Raw genomic sequence first — 27,699 nt, forward strand, 5'->3', positions numbered from 1 at the left:
TTTTCGGTCAGTCATTAGCTTCCATACAGCCCAGACAGTCAATAAAAGTACCACCTATTAAACATTATCAGGATTTCCTTTATAGTGCTGCCTCACCAGGTCACAATAGACATAAAAGGTCCCTTCTTTTTGATTCTCCAAGTGGAGACAGGGGAGTTATATGAGTCAAGTTTATAAGAAGCTGTGATTCAGAAAGTCATTTAATCGTCATGATGAGAGCGAGTGCTGCAGAGAAATCAGGATGACAGCGTGCGACACATCCTGCTGTAGAACCAAAGTCACAAAAACCACTAAGTGTAACAAGGCTTGAAATAATTAAGAACAAAGTTTCCGTCATTGCCAAACTCCTCCAGATCAGGTGATAAATCTCCCAAAGAGAGAATTTGATGTGGGATTGTTCCCTCAATTTGTGTATGGCAACTTAATTGCGTCTGAATGCTGAACTTGTGTAGTGTTTTACTACTTTGGTGACTCCACACTGGTAGAATGCTTGCTTCCCTCCAATGGGGGAAAACCTTTTTATTAGTGGTTTCTGGATCTTTATTCTAGGCTACTCATAAAGCAATGAGATGAGTGATATCATGTGGTCTTCGTCAACAAGGGAGCTTTCTGTTATACTTTGTAGCCATTTAAATTGAAAGATTAAAGGCCGTAACACGCAGGCAAGGTTAGAGCGCAACATGAACTTCAGTGGACAATTTTTAACAAGCCCTCATTTATTCCATGATACTTTTTTTTATACTCAAACGATTGTCTTCACATTAAGATAATTGGAACTTTGCAAACCCACCCCCATATATCATTGCTTTTGAACATGTGTCCGTTATTAAAGGACCACTCCACTGATTTTCCATCCCATCAGTTTAGCCTATTGTCATTTTTAGCAGCCTGTGAAAACAGTCCTCTGTATAGCTTTGGAAAAAGGGACTGAGAAAATAACCAGGCAGGGAGGGTGTAGTGAAAATATGCTGTTGCATTATAGGACACTTATGGAGCATGAACCATGGGGATTTAAAGTGAATAAATCTCTACTGCTCTACAGCCTCTACTGCTCAATCTTGAAGCCTCTTTTTTAAAACAATTTTCTTTAGAGTCCCCAAACATTATGGAAATGAAACTAAAAACAACTAAAAATCGCATTTAAAAAGGGGGATTGAAGAAAAAATGAGCCACACTGTAAATTAGAAAGATTAGAAAAGAAACTCTGAAATAGGCATTGCAATTTCAAATCAATAATTTAAGTACTTTTAAAAGTAAACATTACATTTCAAATGTCTTTTTGTGATTGCTGGATACAAAAAAGGTCTTCCAATGTGCATGGATGCTAACATTCACTGTAGCCAAAAATCCTGGTGTGATTTAAGGATAAAAATCTATCGAAGGTCTCATTATCTACAGTATCATACATCCCCATATTTTGTGTTCAAAAAGTTTGTTTTCTATGGGCTTCTTCTAACAACTCAGAATCACCTTCATGATCATTCTTGTCATCATCCTTTATTCCCCTACATCAAGGGAACCTGCGGCTCTTGAAACACAGTAGCCTAAGGCAAGGCAAGGCAAGTTCAATAATATTAATATTTGATCAGATAATATGCGTCAAAGTCAAATCCTTCTTTTTCTACTTCCTGGTCTTGGAAAACTAACCATTGTTCAATCCATCAAAATGAAAAGTCACAAATGAAATAGAAAGTTTAATTCTGCCTGTAAAGATTTATATATTCTTTACTGCAACCAATGATAGCTTTAACTTTATGCTTGATAAAGTGCTAGAAATGAACAAATCACAACAAATGTTTGCATCAAACTTTCAAAATGTGTTTTTATATCGATCTATAAGTTCACAGATGCATCAAACTCATTTGTGTATAAACTTTAAAAGCAGTGTTATCAAATAGATTGTATGGCTCCAGGCATTTCTATCTTGTGACAAAGAAGCAAAATGGCTATTTTGATAGTAAATGTGGCAGACCCCTGCCCTACTTAATAAAAATCCTCCTGTTTTCCCCAGACAAGTTCACTTTTGCAATACTCCCCATGTCGCCCACCACCTTCCTCATCCTCAGCATCGCAGTGAATGTAAATGTTCTCCCTCACACACATAGGGCGCAGGCTAAGTGTTTGTGCTGTCCTTATCTAAAAGGATCTCTATCCTGCTTTAACGAGGCACTTGACCTCCCTGCGCTCCTCTTCTCCCTGGGTGACGCAAAAAAAAAAAGTGGGCAGGCGAAGCGCTAAGTGCAGTAGTTTAGGACTATCGGAGCGCACCGAAACATCACTAGTCAGGCAGACTTCATTCAGAGCGCCTATCTGCTCCTGCCGTCTCTCTTCGGATGTTATACCTATGCAAACACATCGGAGAAAACACCGGGATGTACACGGACGAGTATGAGAGGGACAACTCTGACTTTTTCCTCAAACTTTTAACAACCTCCTCCATTCACTAAAGGTGGATGAAACTTTTTTTTTTTGTGAATGAGTATCCCGCCGCTGGCTGCCACATCTGGACGTCGTCGGAGCTGTCAAATCCAGAGCCAACGTTTATCCGGACCTGACTTGACCTCCTTCCTCTGTTTAGTCCTCCCTTAAACTTTAAGGCGGAATACTGGACTTTAAACCCTTGTGTCTTTATTTTTCAAACTTTTTTTCCACAATTGCAATGCTCAAAATGGAACACTCGGTCCTCAGAATAGCATGCGTCTTGGTGGTTATCTGCCTTTTGGATAAAAGGTGAGTTGAGTTTAATATGGAGTTAAATCCCACTAAGAAAAGTTATTATAGCCTATGTTGGTTAAATTAACTGAAACATGTTTTTTTATTACATAAAATTGGGTTTTTTACTCATTATAACATGAATTACTCGTTTTTTAAATTTAATACAGTGATCTTTAAAAGTGATTTAGCATAACGTAATTTTTTTTAGATTGAACACAAATAATAATTTACAAACTTCATAAATGTATTTATCGTGATATTTGGGGAATACAAGTTTCATATTCTGAAAGCCAAGACTTTGTTTATTTAAAATCAAACAAAACACCCAAATCCACATTTATTCTGAAATGAGCCGTTGCGACTTCCGACTGATTTCAATAGAGCGGGTCACATACTGAAACCTTGGTCTACTTTTTACAAGTTTACAATCTCTTGCAAATTACTACTTGCCATGCATCATTCCCAAACAATGTTGCCAATCAATAAACAGTTGACACTTGGAAAGACATTTGTTGAAACAGGTCAACTGTCAAAGCAAGAAACACAACAGGTACAAACAACACAAACTGGAATTACAGTACATGCAATGCCACCTTAATATATGCATAAGATCATTTTATGTCACGGCATGTTGCAGTTTAGAATGTTGTGACAGTTAAAGCTATCTTTTTCACTGAAGAAGTCAACCTTTTCTCTTTGTTTGAAAATGCTTGCACAAGAGAAACCTGCAGATGTTACACGTAGCACATAAAAGCTAAGGAAAGAAAAAGTATGCAAAGTTCTGCAGCTGTGTTAGTGTCTCTGTGAGCGTTACTGTTCCCTCCTCTCTCCACCTGGGTATTCCTGCGTGCATGTCAGGTGTTGTATGTGTGTATGTTCGCCCACAGCCATACATGGTCCTCATTTGTGTGTCTGGTTATACACACAGTGCGACATACAACCTGTGTTTTACTTGTAATGATAATGGAAAGAAAAAGCTGTGCACCTCTGGGCTCAATCATCAGTGCAGCCTGTGTTTTCCTGCTTATTGCTGTTAGTGTTTCTCTGTGAAGTAGAAAAGGGCTTTGACCGCTGTCAGTTGAATTACTGTTGTTCACATGATTGATCTGCAACAGAGGCAGCAGACAGGGACACACCTCGCAGCGAGAAAAGTCATTGAATTGACATGCTAACTGATTTACTGAGGAGAAAAGTGACTGTGTATCCAAAACGTTTACGATAACTATTTGATGCATGCCGACAGTAAATAAGTAAGTAAATCCTGTTCCCTCAGCTTACCCATTGTACAGCGATTATATTGCATCAATTTGAAGATCCGTAAACCAAAGGTGAATCTGGCAAACATTAACACAAAATCAAACTGAAACAGAATGCCTTTGCAGAAAGCTTTGGCATATTCGTTTAAATAGTATGAACCCTGGAAAAAGGGTGTCGTAGATTTAAAAAGCTAAAATTATATTTGATATTTGGCTATGTCATTTGAGCAAATGGATTTATTGTTATCAAAATTAACAGCCTTAAATGTATATCATATTGGTGATAACCGAACTTTGCATTCTCAACTGACTCTGAAAATTAAAAAGCAAATAAATATTGTGCACATTTCTCTTTTTTTAACCACCAGCATGTGGTAACTGTTTAGCCACCATTGACCTGCAGTATATGTATTATTGAGGCTATTCAACAACACTGGTTCATCTTGTCAGGATATGTTTAATACTGTGGGAACTGAACACCGTTGTGGCACCTAACAAGCATTTTTCAGAACCCTAAAAACGTTTGTGAGTGACAAAATATTTATGAGTTTCCGTCTCTGTCAATAACCTGACCTATGTGCTCCATGCAGGGTAGACTCCAATGAAATCTTGGGCCTGAAGCTCCCCAACATCGACCCGATCCTGAATGCCAACACCGTGTGTCTCACGCTGCCGGGTTTAACGCGGCGCCAGCTGGAGGTGTGCATGCGCAACCCAGACGTGACTGCTTCAGCAATCCAGGGAATCCAGATTGCCATCCATGAGTGCCAGCACCAGTTCAGAGGGCACCGCTGGAATTGCTCCAGCCTGGAGACGAGGAACAAAATACCCTACGACAGCATAGTCTTTAAAAGAGGTCAGTTTCCGTGTCCCAATAAAACAGCATTCGGCCAACCCTAACCCTACTGTTCAATTTGAATTGAATTCATATTCCTGTGAGTGCTTTGGATGTCTTGCATTACAGATATTGTCTCAGCACAAATAAGTTGATTCAAAGTTGATCAAAATATAAGAATCTCATAAGAGAATCCTTACGAGACATCTTGAGGTGTAATTTACAGAGGTGAGGTGTCACCACAAAACACCTGAAAGAAAACAAGGAAGTACAAGCATGGAGTTCAAAGGTTTTGGTCTTCAAACAGGCTGTGGTTTCATCCTCAAACACACTTTGATAGAAAACCTTGAAAGGAAAGGCTTAGAAAGATTAGTTGCCACAAAGAAACTTGTCCGTAACAAGCGTTGATGTAATATTGTTCTCCGAACACAGTCACTGGGTTTGGGATAGTTTACTTTAACACATATAATGACATTTTTTAATGTTATCTTGCAGATGTGAAGTCTCTAAATGGTTAGTTTTTGCTCTAGTAAGGAGCAGACTTGTATCTACTTTCCAACCCTCGCCGTGTCTCCTAATAACCTGGACAAAAGAGCAGGTAACTTCAAAAGCAATCAGTCACCTAAAGATTACCAGACCTCATGCAGATCAGTTTTCTCTGATGATTTGTAGAGCTTGAAGCTTTGCAACTAAGCTACAAAGGATGAAAGAGGATCTTTGGAGTTGGGAAGCCCTGCAGATGGAATCATCCCAGGTTATTGACTGGGAGAGGCATCCGTTTCCTAATGACCACAACACCTTGATAGATGACCAATGTGGTTGGTAGTTCATGTTTTTAGTTGAGTTCCTGTATTTGACCATATAGGAAAGAACATAGTGTTTATAATCTGAATTATTAATCGATATATGCCGATTGCATCTACATCTATCATCAATTGACAGTTCAGGCTTCACTTGTTGGTAAGCAAATTAATTTCAAGTACATCATAGAGCTCTTCTTGCATTGAAGCGTATTGGCTTTTGTATGACAATACCTATTTACCATTTCAATATTGAGTTTGTAGTCTATTTAAAAGTTTTATCCAAGACTGTATCGTTGAATAGTTGATGGAATTCCCCCGTCATAACACCTGATTAAATGCGTCAGATCTTTGGCCGGAGGGGTGTTGCGAGTAGGTTCTCCTCAAACTGTGTGCAATATGACGAAGGTTTTTCAACCCTTACTGAGGACTTTTTCACTTTGTTGCCTTTGTGGATCTTAGAAAAAAACCCACTATTAACTACTGTATTTACTAACACACCTCTGGTCATACTTTCACTCCTCATTGACGGGCAGTTTGTCATTATTATTGGAGGCAGTTGTTGGTTCTCTTGAATCCCTGGTTTGCCTCGGGTGCAGAAACTCTAAACCACTGACATAAACAACCTCTTAAAATCGGATGATTCATCTGTTACATGTTGATACATTCACAGAAGCTCCACAGAAGCTCCATAGAAAGTAAAAAAATGGATACAAGTTAGCGTGCCGCAGTTATCGTTGCGTGCAGCTACTGCAACAGGGGGGGCTTTCATTGAGGTGGAATTGTGGAGATTAACACACATTTTCAATGTAACTGCACATAGAAAAGTAAATACAGTCTCAAACAAGGCTTACGTATACCAAACTGGTATTGTTGCTTTTAAAATAATATCCTGTAAGAGCCAGTTAATTGATGTTTACACAAAGCCATTCTAGCAAAGCTAAATACAAATGAAATACTTATTTGGAATATGTCATTTTAAGTATTCATGCAGAGATTTCTCAAATGTAAAAAGTTTTGGAGATGCATATCAGGGGCTCTGCTTTGCAATGTTTGTTTGGTGTCTTATTTTACTACATCAGCGGTCCTTGGATCCTCTCTGCCACGTATCTCTCTGCTGATGGATTCAGATAACTTTTATGGGCCCATGTTCATTCCCGTTTAGTTTGCATCAAAAAGTAGGCTAAAGAGGACGTTAGGCAAGACATGGATAGACAGAAATAGGAGAATCACCCTCTCTTTCTCTGTCACTGTGTCTGTGTCCCACCTCGCTGGTTTGCTCTAATGCTTTTACTTCCCTTGCCATTGCAAGTGCTTGTGAATTTGCTCTCAGCACTTTCCCAACTCTCGGCGGCAAAGGCATAAACCAGTTTAGTCGGTTTCTGTAACACAAAGTGACAGTTTCCTTTGAAACTTTAATTCATTTTGTCACTTCCTCTGCCATCAGTTCAGCCGGGCGTGTCGCAGCCGGTAAATTATTTGTTAGATTGATTTGCTCCTGGTCTACCGGGGGCCTGCTTTGCAGAGCCTGGCCTAAAACAGGCCAAGAGCTAAAACAGGCTTTCTATGTCTAAGGATATGCCTAAGTGCAATCCTTTTTACTCCCCCCTACCTTGAGTGTGAGGGTTAATTTCTTACTGGTTTAAAACCAAATTCATAATTGCCCTAAATTAGATGTTGAATTTTAAAGCTCCTAAAATATTTTGTTGTTGTTAAATAACTATTAGTATGTTGGTGTGTTAAATTGATTTACAAAGAGTCTTTAAGTTCATCATTTGGTTTTGGCGTCGATAAGCTTTACTCTTTTGGTTGAGTCTCATAGCTCTCATGTTTCCAGGTGTTTAATTAAGCTATTTTCAGAAGATATGCTGTGGTATATTATCTTGCTAATAGTTTTCAGCAGCAAACCGTAGAAAAAGTTAAGTTTGTGAAAATAGTTGAGCACCTAGCTTTTTAAGAGCCATATGTTTCCATCAACAGATGGTGTAGACCAAACAGAGGAAAACAGATGAGTGATTATCAGACTTGCATTCGTCAGGCGAACATAAATATGCAAGCTTTGGTTATTCTAACCCAAACCATGATCTTTTCCTAAACCTTCTTGATTCATCATGTTTTGCACTGCAGGGGGTTGCACAAGCATGCTTATGTTATTGACATTCATAGAATAACTCGTAACAGCATTCAAAGAAGTAACTTTTCGTAAGGTATTCAAACCATTGTTTGAGATTTCATATGATGTAATATGATTCAATGTTAACTGTATTGTTCCTCCATATCTGCTACATGTGTTTATAAGCAACTTTCTAGCAGGTCGTCATACCAACCTAAAACTGTTGATATGCCCATGTTGTGCGTTCAGACTGAACTGTGTAATGCAATTTTGAGGGTTAGGGTTTGTGCATTTTGAGACACTATGGGTAGTTGGCAGTTCGTTGGAATTAAAACTCCCGAAAAATCTAATTGCGTCTGGTCGGCTAATTTGGTCAGACTGAAAACAGCCTTTCAATAAAACAGCCCTGCATTAAAACAATGCAGTGGATGCCTTAGAGGGGGGGTTTTTAAAGGCCTGTTTAAGATTAATGTGGTGCCTTGCTGGATAACATTGTGATGCGTTGCAACCCTTCAATGTTTTCCCCTCGGCGATGATCTACTGGCAATCGGTCTTTCAAGAGTTATGTTTAGGTTATTTTCTTTCTGCACATTGGCAAAAGCCTTGGTAATACTTCAAACATGCAGTTTGGTTGCATGGGAGAACTGCACACTGTCACTTGCACAATGGATGAATTTCTCGTTTACTGGTAATTGCGCTGCCTTCGCCTGTTAATGTGTCCGATGTCAAGTATACAAAACTCCACAATGACAACACATGTGTCATACTTTACATCATGTCTCACAAAAACAAAATAGCATGAAGATTACTTAAATATACAAATAAGGAAGTAACATCAAACACTGCTAAAAAGGGCAGTTCCAGTTAATAGCCTTTTATTTGACACCAACAAGCAGCCTGAATAATTTCCCCTTCAAGCAGCGTGCTATAAACTCCTAAGTGATTTCTTTTCATGTTTTCCTTACAAGTTTTCATTATAATCTTCACTGTTTTCTGCTCCAGTAAATGACTGCAAGTGGGACTGATTTAATACAACCTGAGGGCACAGTAGGCTGAGATCCAACAACAAACGCTGTAGAGGGTACGAGCGAGCGCTACTGTCGCACTTCCTCCTTCAATATTCAAGCATTTAACTATTTTAAATGTATTATTATTTGTCCCAGATACTACATGGACAGCGCTAATGTTATATATGTGTGTATTGCCATTGCAATTGTGTAAATGAAGACCAAAATAGCAGATCAGTTGTCCTCATTACATGTGCCGCGTGTAAGTTTCTATTAATGAGAAAATAATGTGTTTAGGTGTGAAGGCAAAAGCACTCACACATCCTGTAGAAAGATTATATGCGTACAACAGAAGTCTTTCTAAGACAATTGCAAGTGATAAGGCAAAAAGCTGTGGTGTGGCATAATCAGCCAATCTACCCTAACATATGAAGGTACAGTAAGTTTAAACTTTATTAGGAAGAAATGTCAAAAACAGATACATGGATTATGGATTGTCAGAGAAGGTAAGGCTGGGAAATGAGTTGGCTTCAAACTATTATGGAAACAAGATAATCAGGATGATATGTTATTGATGATCTAATTTTGTCTTGAGTTCAAATCTAGCGCCCTAATCTACTTAACATAGATCAGACTCCTCCTCAATTTAACTTATTGATGCTTAATATAGTTTACAAAAATATTGAAAATATATTTAGCAGTGCACTTAAGCAGATACTTTATTGTGTTCTAATTGTATTTATTTATTTTATTTCTAATTATTATGTATAACTTATTTATTTATTTGTTGATACTTTTTTGTAATTTGTGTAATTGTTTTTTAGTTGAGTTACATTCAAAGTCCAAGAGAATCCCCTTCTAAAATGTTTTTAAAGTTCAAGAAATGCATGAATTTTCCAAAGTTAATGAGTAATCGTGGTAAATAATCACAATCGTAACCAAAATACTCCTGATAATAGTTTTATTCCCACAATTGAGCAGTATGAGGATGTCTTGTTTACAAGAAGGAGACAGCGCTGCTCAGTGTGGGACTCCTCTGTGAGTCCTCTGATGGGAGTGGTGGGGATCTGTTCATGTTCACATGGCCCACAGAGACCAAGTATGCAAGTGTTGTTTCGAACACTTAATTGTTATTGTCCCAGATGTTTCCCCATTTTTATGAGTCTTGGCATGTAACGTGTGAATAAACTGTTTTGTGTATCTTTATCCAAATAGAGGAGGTACAAAACTGACTTTTAGGGCTCAGAAAATCACTTGACATCTTAATGTTGTATCACGCAGCTGCGCAGCAACACTTTAATGAGCGATATGTAAGCATTGTGTTATTGTACCTCGTGCTGTTATGGTAAAAAAATGAGAAATGCAGCCCAACTGAACTTGTAAACAAGTCATAATAATCTGAATTTGGTCTGCTTTCAAATGTCCTCCTTCATTCTGCTAATCCTTTCATTCCACCTGACAGGTAAATGTCACATGCACAATGGTATGTTCTGCCTGCAGGTTATTTGAAATTTGCTGACACTTCAAATGATATTGATCTTATAACACTGGTAAAAGGCATTCTTTCAGCTTTCAGCGACTTTTCCTTCAAAGTGAAGCAGAGTGTCAGTTTAGAGAGTTTAAACTCCATCTTCCTCTTGGCCATTTTTACTGAAAACATGTCTTGGACTGAGCTTCAAAACTGTGTGCTATGACATGTTTTTTTAAACAACAGTGCTTTATTTTCCAATCCTTGTTTCCTGATTGTGACAGTTTGTGAAACGTTATAATTCCACTTTTGGCTATATAACAAAGAAACTGTCCTATCTTTTACTACAGGTTTCAGAGAGAGTGCCTTTGCGTATGCCATCGCAGCAGCAGGCGTGGTGCACGCAGTGGCCAACGCTTGCTCCATGGGCAAACTGAAGGCGTGCAGCTGTGATGAGAAGAGACGTGGGGACCAGGAGGCTTTCCGCATCAAACTGCACCGTTTGCAACAGGAGGCCATCAACCGGGGGAAGGGTATGGTCCACGGGGTCATGGAGCACTTCCCTGCCGACCTCCCGGGATCTCAGGACTCCTGGGAGTGGGGCGGCTGCAGCCCCGAGGTGGAATTCGGTGAGAAGTTCTCCAGGGACTTCTTGGATGCTCGCGAAACCTACAGGGACATCCATGCCAGGATGAGGCTGCATAATAACAGAGTTGGCAGACAGGTGAGAACAGAGGAATGAGGGTGTTTAAGTGGATGTGTTCTCCATGATTCTGATCACATTCAACGGCACAAATCCTACATGTATATATTGTGCTGTGATTTTATTACTCCAGTTCACTTTGAGATCAATTACTTTTGCAATTTGTGGCTTTTCACATTCAAGGGGCACTAAATGTACACATCAAGTCCAGTTGACATGACACAAAGTGAACACGAAAAACCCGGTGCTTTTCAAGCTCCAGCTCCGAACCGGCCCTGAAACACCTTTGGTTTGAATGAGGTAAAAGAGAACCACTAAACCACTGCCATGATTTGTAGCTCCAAACTAGGTTTCCAAAGTTGAAGAATTACATACATAAATACTGTTTTCTCACCCTGGGTTTGGAGTTCATCATTTTCTTTTCTGCTTTGCATGCTTTTTAAGACAACCTGGAGACTTTTAAAGGGGCCCTATTCGTTTTGGGGGGTTTTTCCCTGTCCTGTACTGTGTTATTTAAAATCCCAAAGTTCCCTCCAGAGGGCGTTTCTCTCCTACACCCCCAACAGTGCCTGTAAAGCCTTGATTGGACTCCTTTGTTTGCTTCAGTGACAGTGACATCACTTTGATAGATACATTTTATTTCGGACAAGTAAAATAAATAATTACAAAACAAAAACATTTTTGCAGTGCATAGTCGAGAAATGAAAACAAAGAATGACATTTACAACAACAACAACAACAACAACAACAACAACAACAACAACAACAGCATTAGCAACATAAACAGTCCTACATCTAGTGTTCGAAAAGGAGTGAAAAGAAGTATAATTTATTTAATCTCACCCCCTTGTCCCTAAATGATTTATTTATAATCTATAATCTGCAATAATTATCATTATTATTAATTATTATTGATATTATTGTTACTTTGTAACACTTGCACTTCTATTGGCTAGTGCTCCAACACATTGTACATGATAGTCACCGTAGAAGCACAAAATACCAATATGAAATCTCAAAATGAGCATAATAGGGACCCTTTAAGACAATTTACCAGGCGGGGAAGACCTAATGATATAGTCTTTCCAGCTGCATTTTGGGAAATGCAGGCTCATGTGTGTTTGGAGCTTGACCCATAACTAAATGTCAGGCCTGTGCTGCTGTAATTGAGACCATTTAGAAGAAAACCCCTCAGTGTGAGACTGTAGTAAGTGCAAAAGGAATACTCTGTTATTACCATAATATTACCACAAATTGAGTGCAGATGAGGTTAATATTTGACCTAGTTAAACATTCACTCTCACCCTGCAGTGCTCTATGTCTCTACACACCTGTGAAAGAAAACACAGTTTGTGACATTATCTCCCTCTGCTATCAGTGTAAATATTACACTTAAATAGGATTGATATAAGAAAACATATTACCCAATAAAATAGGTGGAGAATGGGTGGGCCGAGTGCTACTGGGCCAATGATAACGCCACAGAGTACAACACAATCTGATTCTGTTGGTTGGATCAACATTGGCTTGTCATTATTACATTACTGTTTATTTCTGCTGGCAGAGACTGTGTGTGTGTGTGTGTGTGTGTGTGTGTGTGTGTGTGTGTGTGTGTGTGTGTGTGTGTGTGTGTGTGTGTGTGTGTGTGTGTGTGTGTGTGTGTGTGTGTGTGTGTGTGTGTGTGTGTGTGTGTGTGTGTGTGTGTGTGTGTGTGTGTGTGTGTGTGTGTGTGTGTGTGTGTTCAAGACCTGCAAGATTAATAATGGTGAATCTCTTCTTTGAAAATAACTTCAATCAAAATGTCAAAATTGGATTTGGTCATTATAACACTTTATATTTATTGCAACAATTTGATAGAATATGTTTCAAACAGGAATTAGATCTTATCACAATAACAGTTGCGTCCTGTCCAAACATGCAATAACTACAAGAGGTCCCACTCCAATACCATTTGTGGCACCACAAAAGCAGCAAAAGTTATTTTTTATAAAGAAGAAATATAATCTTTTTTAACAGGTTGTTAAATGGGCCCTGACATGCATTTGGGGGTTTCCCTTTCCTGTAGTGGGTTATATAGATTTGTGTGCATGTAAATAGTCTGCAAAAGCTAAAATCCCAACGTTTTGTTTAGTTTCATATGCAAAGAAGAACATTGATAGGTTGCAGGATACACAGGGGGGTATACTGTATATCATTGTGAACTTTGTGTCCAATGAATTATCTTGTATAGCCCCTTCTACTTCGCCCTTTCACCCTTTCTCACCATAAACCAAAGGGTGGTATGTGTAGCCTGTTTGTTAATGTGGCCATAATGGGAATTCCCAATATCAATGTTCTTTTAAGGATTATGAATTGCCTTAATATACGCCTTTGAAGATTGCATTACCCAATTTCTGAAGTAACTTTATGCATATTTAAACTCACCTGAATGATTGAGTGATATTCCGACAAATATTTAAAAATTCTTGATGCTGTTAAAGTAAAAAGAAGCAATCAACAAATTATAATTTTTATGGCTTTATTTTTGTTATTTTTTTATAATTGCAAAGTTACATAACCTACACGTTTGGGAGCTACAAAGCCTGTAAATATTTGCCCTAGCTTGTGCTTTTACTTTTTTGATTGGTTGTTTTATGCCCTCATCTTGTTGTTACGTCAGGGAAACCATTTTTTTAAACATTTCTAAGGACTTTTACAAAGCATTAAAAGATTAACCAGTGTCTATTTGACAGACAAGTAACTTTATTTGATATCATGGTGGTCGTGTCAGTTTACTTCAGTGTGAGATCAGTCATGATGTTTAAGTAGAGTAACGGTTCTCAATGAATGATTTATCTTATTATGTTTCGTTCATGTCAAGAATACTTTTTTTCTTACTTTTTCAAATACAAATATTTCTCTTGAAGTAATCAATATGTTGTTATTAAGACATGCTATTGAATAATCATTTACCAAATTCGGCTTCATTGTTGTTGGCTGTGGATTTACTTTAGTTTTTTTTTACAACTGCTAACAACTAATACAAATCTAAATTCTGAGGTAATTAACCACTTACACTATTTGAGATAAAAATATCTCTATAATAACGTGCTCCTACAGGGTTTTTTGCCTGAGGCAGTGGAAGAGAAGAGATGTAAATGACAGTGATAAGCCTAGACGACACTTAGCACTGTGGTGGAACAGAGACATGAAGCGACCGTAAATTGCTCATTGTTCCCCGTTTCCTCCTGAGTAATTTGGGACTGTATCTCTCCATCAGTTTACTTCTGGCTTCCTTGATTATGCAGACAAAACACAAATGTGCAGCGCGTCAGACGAACTCAACAACAGCTGGCTTCCTTGCAATAGATGTGGTAGAAACAGTCTGAGGTGGAACTGGTGACGTTCAAGTCAGTGCTGACTTGGAAGAATAAACGTTGAGAGAGGGGCCAATATGTCATGAGTAGTAATAGGTTCATGATCCTACTGTAGGTAAATATCATTTGTCTTTTGGGACCTTTTACATTTTTGGTGTGGACATAGAAATGAAACGTGGTGACAGGCAGGGTCACATTTTGGCCTCATGTATGTTGTCTTTACTCTGCCTATATACTCTTGAGTATTCATGCTTCCCAATGATTGAAGGCCTAAGGATGGCAGACTTGAACTTGGTCCCATGTTCAAAACAAGTTTAATCCTGCTGTATCTTTCATGTCAGTTTGCAGCAGTGTATCCTTTCAAAATGCCCTTAAGCAAGACACCCAAAACCCACTATTCTTGCGAGTTGGTGTGAAATTGAGTCTCTAAAATGTAAAAAATGTGAAATAATAAGTTGACTGCTGACTTTTAATAATAGGCTTTAACTGAGGTATGATGACACACATCAATTAGCCTAATAGCTCCACATTTAAAAGCAATTTTGATATACAAAGGCATAATTATGACAACGTGTTTTGCCAAAAGCTTACAAATAAAGACATCACTGTATACATATTTTTTAAATGACAGAATTACTCTTAAAATTGCAGAGTTGCAAGCAAGCTACTGTTTCTCTTCTGTATTAGCCGGTTAATGGCATGATAAAGAATGCATTAGTCAGTGGCATGTGTTATGAATTTGACTGATTAGGATGCTACTGTGGTGTTTTATGAGAGGCATGCATAAAAGGCAATGTGTCATATAAAGGCCAATTATATAGAGTACATTATTCAAATACATTTCGACACATTTGAATCATATTTTCCCAATAAGTTTATCAAAGAAATCCGATTGCCCTGAGGAAAATCTTTTAAAATCTGAATGTGTAATCACATCCTTCAGACTTTAAAAAGACAAACAGTCACTCAAAGAAAACAAACTAAAACTGGCACGACTCTGCCTTATTTAAATTTACAGTTTGATCTTTCCGGACGGTTATTTAGAAAGATTAAATGTTGGCTCTCAGATTACTCACAATAAATTGAGTTTTGCTGAGTGCCAAGATACGAATTTCCATCCAAACAAGCTGAGGCATCAATCAAACAAATGAAACTTTGACTCAAAGTCATCAACATCAAAGAGGCTGTACCTCGTTTTTTGGAAAATATTCCAGTTTCGTACAGTGAGCAATAAATAACGCCCATTGCTACTGACATTTACATCTCGTATTTTCACACAGTCTTGATGATCCAGGGTTACTTCGTAATGGTTCAAAGCACTTTGAGTTAAATCTTTCAAATTTGTGTTGCACAGAAGGGGAAATAATTTGTCAAATTGAGTGGAGAACAATCTAAACTATAATGTTGAAATTATAAAATGAGTTTAATAGATGTATTTCACTGAAAAATAAAAATAAATTACCTCTGGGGCAATATGAGCTTCCAGTTCAATGGAGATGCTTAGAGGGGCCTGATTGACTTGTCAGGTTTAAGGTTGGGTTGGTTGCTTGTTACAGCTATCCAATGGCTGGGGATTAGTTATTGGATGAATGTTATGTACAGAGGCTATTCCTGGCTATGGAGAAAGAGGGAAGAGAAAAAAGAGCAGGTAGTGGAAGACAGGGAAAAGAAGAGAGAGACTGAACAAACTGTGTGAGTCATCGCAGAGCTGTTAAACCGTAAAATACCTTACACCTTGATGACTTCAAGGGTATAGAAAGACGCAACAAAGCCTTTCCAAGACCTTGAACCCCCCCCCCACACACACACACACACACACACACACACACACACACACACACACACACACACACACACACACACACACATACACATACATACACACACACACACACACACACACACACACACACACACACACACACACACACACACACACACACACACACACACACACACACACACACACACACACACACTCATACAGCCTCTAGAATCAAACAGAAAACACTGACAGGTGGGGCCTCAAAATAATGCCTACCCTTCCCGTATCTCTTTCCTCCCCACCGACCCGCCACTACCGCCGCCTCACCTCACTCCGCCCCACTCCTCCTCCCCACCACACACCCACAACCCCCCGCCCCCCTCTCAGAGAAGTAGTCTTTAGGCAGAGGAATGTGGTGGTTTTTCAGCGGGGTGTGCATGTCGCCTCATGCCCACCCCAGGGTTCTCACGACGTTCCGTCTTGTTTTTAACCCTAATTAGTGGCTGCTGGCAGTTTGGAAACAGATGTTTAAAACTCTGCAAAAGATTTTAGACTTCAAACACCGGGGCGGAAAGTAGAAAGAGATTCGCCCTTCCTTCCCTCCCCTTTTCCCCCTCTCCTGCTCTGCCCTCCTCCGACTTCTCTCCAACAGGGCTGATTAGAGAAATAATACTGTAACAAGAAGTTAATGCGGGGGGAAGGTCAATATAAGTATGATGTCAGACATGTAATGTAATGCAAACGTAAAGTTACTTATTGAAAGAAAATAGTATGAGAGAAGGAAGTGAGTAGTGAAAATAGATGTATACATTTCAAACAGGGTAAGATAAATATCCTCCTGGGAAATATTTTAAGTTTTTTAAAGTTTAAATGTTTTTGCTGAATTAATATTCATGCCACTACTAATATGTGAAAGTTGCTTTACGAAGGTGATACATTTTCTTCAGCTGAATATAGATATCTTAATTCAATGACGGGAAGTCCTAATTCTGCATTTGTTTAAATTAAAGATGTTCAGCCCTCCATTGCATTGTTGCAGTGACCCAGATTACACATCTGTTCAGTAGTGTATAACAGGGGTTTTAAAAGCCTTACTAGGTGGTAAACCTAGTTGAGGAGCACACCTCAAAACAAATGCCTGGCACGCTTTTGTGGTGCACAGCTTAGAGCCGTGCAGAGTTTCTGTTCGATCCTGTCTGTTCATTAGGCAGGTGGTGACTGGCTATGCAACAGTTTGCCATGTTACTGGCAAGTGTTGAGCGTGATAATTACAATTTACCATCAGGGCCTGACTTAAGGGAAGTAATAAGAGATTGTATCCCCTATTTCAGGAAGGAAACTTTGCATATAAACTTCTTTTGACCCCCTTCCCAAGTAAGCAATGAATCCAATCTGTGGTTCAATTATTGGAAACTTTTTTAAACCCTTGCCCTGACTCTTGAAATCACAAGGGTTTGGATGACATATTTTCAGGTAATCGTTTAACTCTTGGTAATCTGAACAGTACCATTATATGAGTGCAGGTGCATGTTGAGGGCATATTGTAAAAAGGATTTCAATAAAATCCCTCAGCTCTGATTGGATCACTCAAAAGTGACAGTTGGCCTCTACCCATACCACCTGTGTTGTTAGAACAGGAACATTACACAACAACCTTGCTCTTTGGGAAATGTACACAAATGGAGAAGTTGTTTCTTTCCGGATAACTGCTGACAGACAACGAGACAAACAGACAAACAAACCAAGCCAAAAACATAACCTCCTTGTCTGGGGTTACAAATCTAGAGTAGCTTGATCCAAACCAGCAATAGTGGGACTCCTGGGATCCTTTCATGCCTAATTTAACCCTTGAGCAATGATAAACTACTCTGCAGGGTCCATTCACTTTAATTCATTGACTCAGAACCCACAAGAAGAGCAAAGTGTGTTTGATCAAAAATAGCAACATAGTTTGGGGTTAGTCCTGTGCTCCTCAGAGGCCATTTCATATCATCAGTGGTGTGCAGAGCATTCCACAGGCCTGACAGTGCAGAGCGTTTGATCTGACCCACCACATACAGCAACAAATGCACACACACACATGCACGTGCATACTTTATGTTCCCGCCTCCACTTTACTCACACACGTAAATATACACAGAGGCAAAGGTTTCATAGTAAAAGCTCAGCAGGTGGAAGTGCTTATGCTGCTAATAACATTTTATTAGTCTCTAAATAAGAGCTGTGGACATTGTGTGCAATTAACAGTGAGTAAATACTGCACACACACAAACACACTAATGTAGTTCTCACTGTAAACTGTAGATATGCTTTTCACAGTAATTACATGTCATTGTGTTTGCATGTGTGCGTGTGCATTTGTCTGCATACGCTTAACTATTCTTTTGAAGTGAGGCGTTTGATTTGTTTAAAGTGATGTCTGGGCTTAATGTGCTGCTGTGGGATTTGTTTGTGTGCTTTGATATCGCTTTGGCTTTCTGCTTGGCTTTAAAGGTCCTTTAGTAGATTGTCTTTGAACTGACAAACGCAAGGCAGCATGCAGACTAGTCTGTTGTTTATCAGCGAGAAGGGTCGATTATAGGACACAGAAATTAGATTTTCCCAAAAGCGGTTAGCAGTGATGACACAGGGATTGGCCAATTATTAAGTTCATTGCGCCCAACAGAACAAGGAATAAGGCATAAAATACACATGTAGACCTACTGGTTCAGGCAGTAAGGCCCATTGGGATTTTTACAGTCTTGTATTGCAAGTTTTGATCATTAATTTGCAGTAGAATCAAGACTAAGCTAAAGCATTTTACACTGAACCTGTAGGTAAATAAGTTGGATCTCCTCCAAGGCAATGATCTTGTTTGTTATATTAACAGTAAAAAGTAATGTGTATCAGCTCCCTGATTTGGATCTACTCCAAAATTCTTCCTTGGCACACCCCACCAAGTTCTATAAAAATCAGGCCTGTAGTCGTTCGTAATCTACAGACAAACAGACAGATTTTGGATCACATATTTGGCAAATACGACTATATCTGGTGTGGAATCCTCGTTAGTGCTTTACGAGAATAGACAGCAATTGCTCAATTTCTGTTGCTTGCCTCCATCAGAGAATGTGTTTGTGTCATGCAGGACTTTCCCTTCTAAAAATAATCTATGCTGTATCTCCTACTCCTTCATTACCAATGAGTCAGAATTGACTCAACTAACTCTGTATATTCAGCTTGATGACAAAATCAGGACTATATGAACAATCAAGTCTATAAGGAGTGTGGTAACACTTCACCTTTGGCATAGTGAAGGATAGTAGTCTGAAGTATTAGGGCTGCAGCAGGCACATGCATGAAAGGGAAATTCAGGCTCATTAAGTTTGAATGTTCTAGAACAGCGTTGCTCTAATTATTATCTATTGCCATAGGGAATAGGAACAACCTGTTTCAAAACAGTTTGTTGACACATTTTGACACTTCTTTATTAACAGAAAATATTTGGTCCAACTCTGGATGGTGAAAATGTTCTTTCTCTGCTCTTGTTTTCTGGCTTTAGATTCAGCCTGCTGTTTGCTTCCAAGTGAAGCAAAAGCATCAGATTGCGGTACTGAGTCCAGACACCAGCTCTGATCTTTAATTTACTCCGTCCATTCCTCTTCATTGCACGGTAGTCTGCAGTGCTCAACTCCACTACGCTGTACTTTTTCCCCAGTCTACTGTAGCATGTAGCCTGCAGTCCTAATCTGCCACCAACATGTTGTATTTGATCTCTGTCTGGGGTTGTTTTATAGACGCCTCTGTCTTACTCTCTAAGCCAATTAAAACTTGCCAGATGTTGGTTTCTAACTGTGGTCCGCCATTGACTTTGAAGCAATTACCTCGCTCGGTGTACATGCAATGCAAGCCAATGTGTAAGCAATGGAGGAGCATGTATTAGCAGGTTTTCGTTCCGAGAAATTCAAGATGTTTATTAAATCTAATGGAAGGTTGTATCACGGGCCATGTAAGAAACCATTACAATTTGGCGCAATCCAAATTATTTTTGGAAAGTCTGCCCTATCCAGTAATCTTCTACTTTTTATTAGTCTCATCTATTATAATAATAGACCAGTTCGTTGACATTTGGCAGCCGCCGTTTTCTATTTAACGGGAGCTATTTTCTTTGTTTAACATGGTATCCTATTGTATTTTTCTCAAATCCAGACTTCAGGCCATCACTGGTCACATTAACATGCACCAGATAACAGTTAATGTGTAACACCTTCCAAACAAGCTTTTGATAGCTTAAATAGAGTGACTAAAGCTGTGTTAGGTGTACAATATTTGAACATTGTCAAAACAATCACAGCTGTTGACAGGTTAGATTGGATTGCTGATCACAATCTAATCTACAGTACAACTGATAGCAGCAATACATGATGAATGAGCCTCAAAACAAGGTCAGCACACGCACACACACACACACACACACACACACACACACACACACACACACACACACACACACGTGCACACACACACACACGTGCACACACACACACACACACACACACACACACACACACACACACACACACACACACACACACACACACACACACATACACACACATACACACATACATACACACATACACTCACATATCAAGATGTTGGGACGGGAAAGAGATAATCTAAAGATCATCTCCCCCTACTGTCACCCTTCCTATCTCCTTCCTTCCCCGCCTTAACCTGTACATTTACAGTACACCCCTCTTTACCTCCATCACCCTGCCCCTCCACCACCAACCTCAGGGCTATTTACAACAAGGCAACAATAAATCATTGCATCAACTTAGTGTAGTAGCCAAGTTAGATATCATAATCACAGACACAGAGACAGACACCCAACATAGCCATAGTTATTGATGAGAAGAAACAGGAAAAAACCATTCAATATAAACCTATCATCTGATCATCAATAACTAGGGGGTGATATGTAGTTCATCAGTAAAGACTACAAAAATAGTATTCCCGTCTTTCGTCTTCCAACCCTAAATCCACACTGACTTGGAAAAGTCACCCATCTCATTGTCTAGCTTGTTTCCTAGTTATTGGAAGAAAACACATTGCCTGCACCTAAACTGGTAAATATATTCCTCCTTTACTTGGCCAGATTCTTTAAAAACAAATGAAAAATGTAATGTAGCATTTTCTTTAGATAAGGTGAAACTTGGTCTTCTGTTTTGTTCCTTTTCTCCTCTCGTACAAAATGTACTTGAGCTTCCCCAGTGTTCTCTTTTGTCAGATGGATCAGCACTCCCCATGTCATACTGACAGACCACTTTTAATATAGCATGAGCAGACAGATTCAATATTTCCCGTTTGGATTGAACCTCTTTGCCTTTTGACTGCACGTGAAAAGACTATTTGACATTTTCCCACGCACACGTTCTTGTCACCCGGAGTGATGTTCTTTTGTTGGGGTTTTGGGAAGCCTGCAAAACTTTTATCAAGCTCTGCGCAGTCAGAGCACAGGATGTGCTATAAGAGGATGAATCCACCCTGCAACAGAACTGACATATGCTATTCCTTTGATGTAAAATATATCTCCATTTTGAAAGTGCACTTAGTAGAGGGCAAATCTCCACCAGGTGTGTCTGATTTTTGGGAATAGCTTCATATTAAGATTTCACCATCGTCCCAGAACAGTCAACAAACTGTCCCGAAACACCATTCAACCATCCCAAATTGAATGTAAACTATGACAAATTGTTCTACTTTTTTAGCATAAAAATGTTGATCTGCAAAAACTTTTGCTGAGTTACATTTTTTAAAACTAACCGACTTTGTCTGAGTTATCCATTTATAGTGACACACTTTTTTATTACAACATGCAGTTCCACTTAATTTATTAAGAACAATAAAGCGCTCCTTGGCCAAAATCGCAATGTAGTTTCTATGTGTTAAAAAATAACATGGTGTTTACCATTTTATTTGAGTTTATGTAATGAAGGGTGCAATCAAACCATCGCTGGCCTTACCAATGGTAACAAGTTGGACTTTAGCTAAGTAACATGTTGTGAACACCCTGGTCCTAACCATAAATGGCTTTGTCTGACAGAACAAATAAAAATAGGATAATTACAAAGTTATGGTAGCCTAGATGGTCAATCACTGTTAAGGTCCTTTCAAAACAATCTGACACCAAAGAACACGTCCCGACGGACCCGACTGTTGTGTCGCCTCACGTCTCCTGCGTCTTAGCCAACAGTCGCACTGGAACACACCGCAAAGACTTCAGCCGACGGCCAAGTAGCACGTACGCACTGTGCATGCGTGAGTGGCAATAACTCTCCTTACCAGCAGGCGGCGATAGTGTGTATTCGTCATTCAAAAGAGGCAACAACCGGAAGACAGACTGCATGATACACCGAGAATAGAAGAACAGACCACGTGATATAAACAACAAATAGCGTGTACGTTCCATTTTCACTCTACAGTGTCGAGAGCTGGAGTTAAATGAAATCTCAGATTTGCCTTCTTAATAGTTTGTTTGGGTCCCTTACTTCCGTTTCGCTTCTCATGCACTGATTTGCTAAGCTGAACAGCCAATCAGAGTGATTTCTGAATCTGCGGCAGAAGGTGTCGGCACGGCCGAAAAGACACGACGGGGCGGGACACACCAATCTGAGTAGGGCGACAGGACGCTCATCGCTGGCCAGACATCTATCGACATCTATCGGCGCCGAAAATCGGCTTGGTGTGTAAGGACCTTTAGGCGTAGGGGTGTTGTGAATGGCTAAGACATGCTGTACTATTTTGAACATCAAGATTATAGTTGGAAAAAACCTATCCTATTTCTGCCTCAGAATTGATGATTTATGTTGCAAGAACTATTTGGCTTTTTACCCCCCTATCCCCTCCCTAAGAAATATGACAAAATGTCATTAGAAATAACACTTTTCTGCGTTTTTGTTGTTTAACCGTCCTTTGAAACCCCTATCCTGCTGTGAATATACCTTCAAACAGAAGCAATGTGGATGCAATTAAGACTCCTGGGTCAGTTTGTCCTTTTAAGGTTTAAGTGGGTTGGAGAGTTTTATGATTACAGACTTTGCTGTGTGTTTAAGGCCAGCACGTTTGTGATTCTGGGGTTGCCTTTCCCCTGATGTAAAAACTAAACCGAACGCTGCAATCTGAACTCAGTGCAAGTTCTGTTTGAGCTATTATAATGTTGTTTACTATAAAGTCTTACAGCCTCTCCTCACCAGATTACAGCTTCTTTAAACCTTGTTTTCAACACTCTAATTAACTGTAGAGCCGTGTTTATCCAAAATGCATACTTCTTACTCACTTTCTGTTAACTTGACAAGTGAACAAAACCAACCCGGTATCACGGCAAGGCGTGAACATGTGACGATTTACCATGCTGGGAGACGTGAAGATGTCACGATTTCGTCCCTTCAAACGTGACAGTCACCCCGACGTAATGATTTATTTTTTAATAGTCACACTCGATTCCGCCAATGTTCTTGTTTCCCCAGCTGGTTGACACCTCTTTTAGCAGAAACAAAGGCTACATTAATGTATTAAATCGATGTTAATCCATGCGTGTGGATGTGGAGTTAACGGACCTGACGTTGTGCTATTGAGTTGCCAGGCAACAGCTTCGGTTCATGTTAATTTACAAACTATTCAACTACAACCGTAGTTACAATATATTTAAAAACATGTTAGAAGGCCTCACGAAATACTTTAATGCAAATTAAAATGTAAATGTGAAGGAATGTCTGTATAACAAAATACATCGGTGATAAACGAAACCGGAAATAGACGTAGGCAAGATCCTCAGCTCGATGATTGGATGGTTTAGCCGCAATGCATTCTGGGATTTGGTGTTTATGTGATGTGAAATCTGAAAACGTTTTTTAAAAATAAAATAATACTTTATTCCGAGTGTGCCTGCTTTTCTCTTTGAAAGTCATCATATAACGGCATTGTAATACACGGTTCGGCTGCATTAAGTATTACATATCTGCCGTAATTCTCTATTTATAGAGCCCTGCTGAGAAGACTTCTAGACAAACAGGAAGAACTTCCGCCAAAACTGAAAACGTGACGTGGATCATAAATATATCAGCAATTAAACAACATCTTACATTTCTTTTCACACAATACGTCTCTTGGCAGTATCAACACTAATTCGGCTGACTTTTATATTTGATCCAATTGGTATATAGGCTGTATTTACACCATAACAGTGCAGAGCTGATAGAAAGGGACACCTGGTGGTTGAAGAACGTTATTGAATTTTATTATTTTATTAGGCACAAAATACAAATTAGACTTTGAAAATGAGCATGATAGGGCCCCTTGAAAAAGTCCAGTTATCTATACAGTATGATGCTCTACTTGGGAGATGTTTATATTTTAAAGCGAAGCAAACACAAACAAACAATAAATTCCTCTACTTGTCTTTTTTAATTCGATTTTTTGCCATGCCTTAATCTCTATGGAAGACACTTAAGTGGGTTGTGGGTGACAGCCAAGTTGTGTGTCTGTGGGTATGTGTTGAGATTAGAATTATTGCTATCAAATGTGTGGAATGTGTTGAACTGTGCAAGTGTCCAGCATGTGTGTGTGTATGTGTGTGTGTTGATAGGGGCGGCAACAGCAGCAGCATCTGTCAGTACGGTGGGTGGCCTGGTGTTCCTGTTGGGTAATTGGATCTTAAAGTTTAGAGCAGGTGATGACTGATTTAAGCACGCACACACACTTGGATACATGCACATAGTCTCCATGGAATATCATTGGGATGGACAATATTTATGCCGTGTGGGATATACTTATCTGGTGTGTATGTGTGTGTGTTTGTGTGTGTCTGCTTCTGAAATAGGTGGGTAGGTCTTCCAGTTTTGCGGTGTCATGCTCTAACGTAATTATACAATTGCGAATCTCTCATTTGTGTTTATTCTTGTTTATGCATGTAGATATTCCACAGACATCAGAATCATTATTTTAGTGCTTAAAAACCTTTTAAAAGATTTAAATAATTCCATTGGCCAACATTAAACTATTAGATATAATTATCCAATGTGCAGCTACATGTATGTGTGTCCTGCTTGGAGTCATTACCTAAAGCCAAATTAATAATGACTTTACTGTCTGTTTGGGTAATGCCTGCATCCGTATGAGTTATTTGATATCAGTATGTTTGACAACAGGCTCAGAGTCAGACCACCTGGCTTGCTGGATGCGGGACAAATATTCCTTCAGGGCACTATGTGTCACACACTATACGATGGAAGAGTGATCTACTTATAAGAAATAACAAACACCTTTTGTTTCCAAAAAAAAAATCTATTTTGCAATATGACGTGCAGCCTGTACCTGTGTACATTAAAATTAAAATGTAGCCGGTAATCAAGAAAGTAATGAATCCTTCTCAATTTCTTCCTCCCCACCTCCCCCACCACCTCCTCTCACTTCCTCCCTCCATCCCACTCTCTCTTTGTGTCTGTCTCCATCTGTCTTTTCCCAGGTGGTGCTTGACCACATGAGAAGGAAATGCAAGTGCCACGGGACGTCGGGAAGCTGTCAGCTGAAGACCTGCTGGCAGGTCACCCCGGAGTTCCGGGTGGTGGGCTCCATCCTCAAAGAGCGCTTCCACCTCGCCACCCTCATCAAAGCTCACAATCGAAACACCGGACAACTGGACCACTCCAACCACAACAACAACAACCACCACAGTCACCATAACCATCACAACCACCACCACCATCACCATCATCAGAACAACCACCACAACCACCATCACCGGCGGAGGCCGAACATCAACGAACTGGTCTACTTTGAAAAGTCGCCAGATTTCTGCGAGAGGGACCTGGGTTCGGACTCGGCGGGCACACAGGGCCGGATCTGCAACAAGACCAGCCCCGGCATGGACAACTGTGAGAGTCTGTGCTGCGGGAGAGGCCACAACATCCTGCAGCAGACGCGGAGCGAACGCTGCAACTGCAAGTTCCATTGGTGCTGCTATGTAGTGTGCGAAGAGTGCAGGATAACAGAGTGGGTCAGTGTCTGTAAATGAAGAAACACACACTAAAAGACTGTACACAATAAAGAAAACAAAGAAAAAGAGACTTTTTTAAAACCAAGGATATTCATTTCAAAGGGGAGTAAGACTGTTATATATTTGCCCCATACCTTTTTGCGATGGACTGCTGTTTTCCAGAAGCGGGCGACATTGTGTTAAGCAGTAGATCCAGCAGAAAGATAGATGCGCATGTTGGTAAAGAGCGTGCACATGCAAAATATGTCTAAAGCTGCCACAACTCAGAGAGTTCGAATGTTCACTGACTTCCTTTTGAGACAAAGGAACTTAGTTCTATCAGATAGTTATCTGAAAGCTAAGGAATCTGGGCTGATAATGATTGACATACAGCTGCATGAGATCCAGGTGTGCAAACAGGAAGTTGAGAGTAAGCAGTAGATTGCATGCAAAAAAGAAAATAGTATTGCTTCATAGCACCAGCAGTATGGAAGGTCTGAGACCGATAAAGACCTTTTCCCACAACAGGATTCACATTCACAGGATTTGGCACAGCACACAACACCCAGAGCACTTAAGGATTTAGTGCCTTGTTCAAGGGCAGTTCAGAAGTTTCAATGTTCATACCAACTATCACATTTTCACCTAAAATAACAGCAGGGGACTGTGTTGCTTCACTGACATGTTAATGTAAATGTTAATTTTAGTATATTGCACGCATAATGTGTGACCCTGCAAATGGTGATAGCACCCCACAATACGTTCACATGAATCCCAAAAAGGACTGGACTATATGAGTAAAAGGAGCAAATTACATCAACGATGAAGCTAAGTCAACCAAAAGACTACAAATCAGCTACAATAGAGCACTAACCCTATACACGCTAAGGTTAGCCACCCTAAATCAGAGCACAGATTGTCCAAAATGTTCCATGCGTTGTGTCAGACCTACACAGTGCACAATAGACCTTCATTTCTAGCATGATATAAATGTAAATAAAATTGAATAATGTTGCACAAATACCATCAATAAATGTAAAGTGCCTCGGGAAACTGAGAGCACGTGAACAGGCTTTGGTTACTAACACTATAAACATCCTGAGCTGCCATCAATCAGTGTTTCCTGTTTTGTGATACAATTTAGCGTGTGCAACACTGTAAGCTTCTTGTGATATATCCACACTCACTTTCTCCACACTTCTTCCATGTGTGCTAATATGGATACTATCAAGTTAATTTTAAAGTACATTTAAAGCAAAGTTGATATGAATGTCTCTATGATATGTATTTGAGTGAGGCTCCTTATCAGGCAGTGTAATTTATTTCAAGCAAATGTGTTTCTGTGTTGAAAGCAGATGGGTAAAAAAAAGAAAATCTGGAATTGTGTTTCCAGAGTTATTTAGATTTTGATGAGTAGTTTGCACATACATAACTGTGTCCAGGAAAACTCTGGGAGATATCAGCAATATGCATTTTTTCATGTCATAAGTGTAATGTATGTATGTCTGTATGTGTTTTTATGTTTTAATATCGCTATTATCTAAGTTATTTTATTTTTGTGGATAACTTAATATTTGTAAGACAATAAAGAAAGACCATAATATTGAGAGGGGCTTTAATATGATGAATAATAAAATACACGAGAGCAGTGTATTTGGTAAGAGAA

At 39.4% G+C, this 27,699-nt stretch overlaps 1 protein-coding gene across 1 annotated transcript; it reads left to right on the forward strand.

The window, feature by feature from the left end:
* Nucleotides 1–27,699, forward strand: wnt10a (wingless-type MMTV integration site family, member 10a). Its single transcript, XM_079666559.1, has 4 exons — nt 1–2,730; nt 4,562–4,827; nt 10,545–10,918; nt 25,524–27,699. The coding sequence occupies exons 1-4, from the start codon at nt 2,660–2,662 to the stop codon at nt 26,070–26,072; spliced, it is 1,260 nt and encodes a 419-aa protein (XP_079522685.1). The 5' UTR covers nt 1–2,659; the 3' UTR covers nt 26,073–27,699.

Source organism: Notothenia rossii (genome assembly GCF_949606895.1).
Source record: "Notothenia rossii genome assembly, chromosome: 2".
NCBI classification, from domain to species: domain Eukaryota; kingdom Metazoa; phylum Chordata; class Actinopteri; order Perciformes; family Nototheniidae; genus Notothenia; species Notothenia rossii.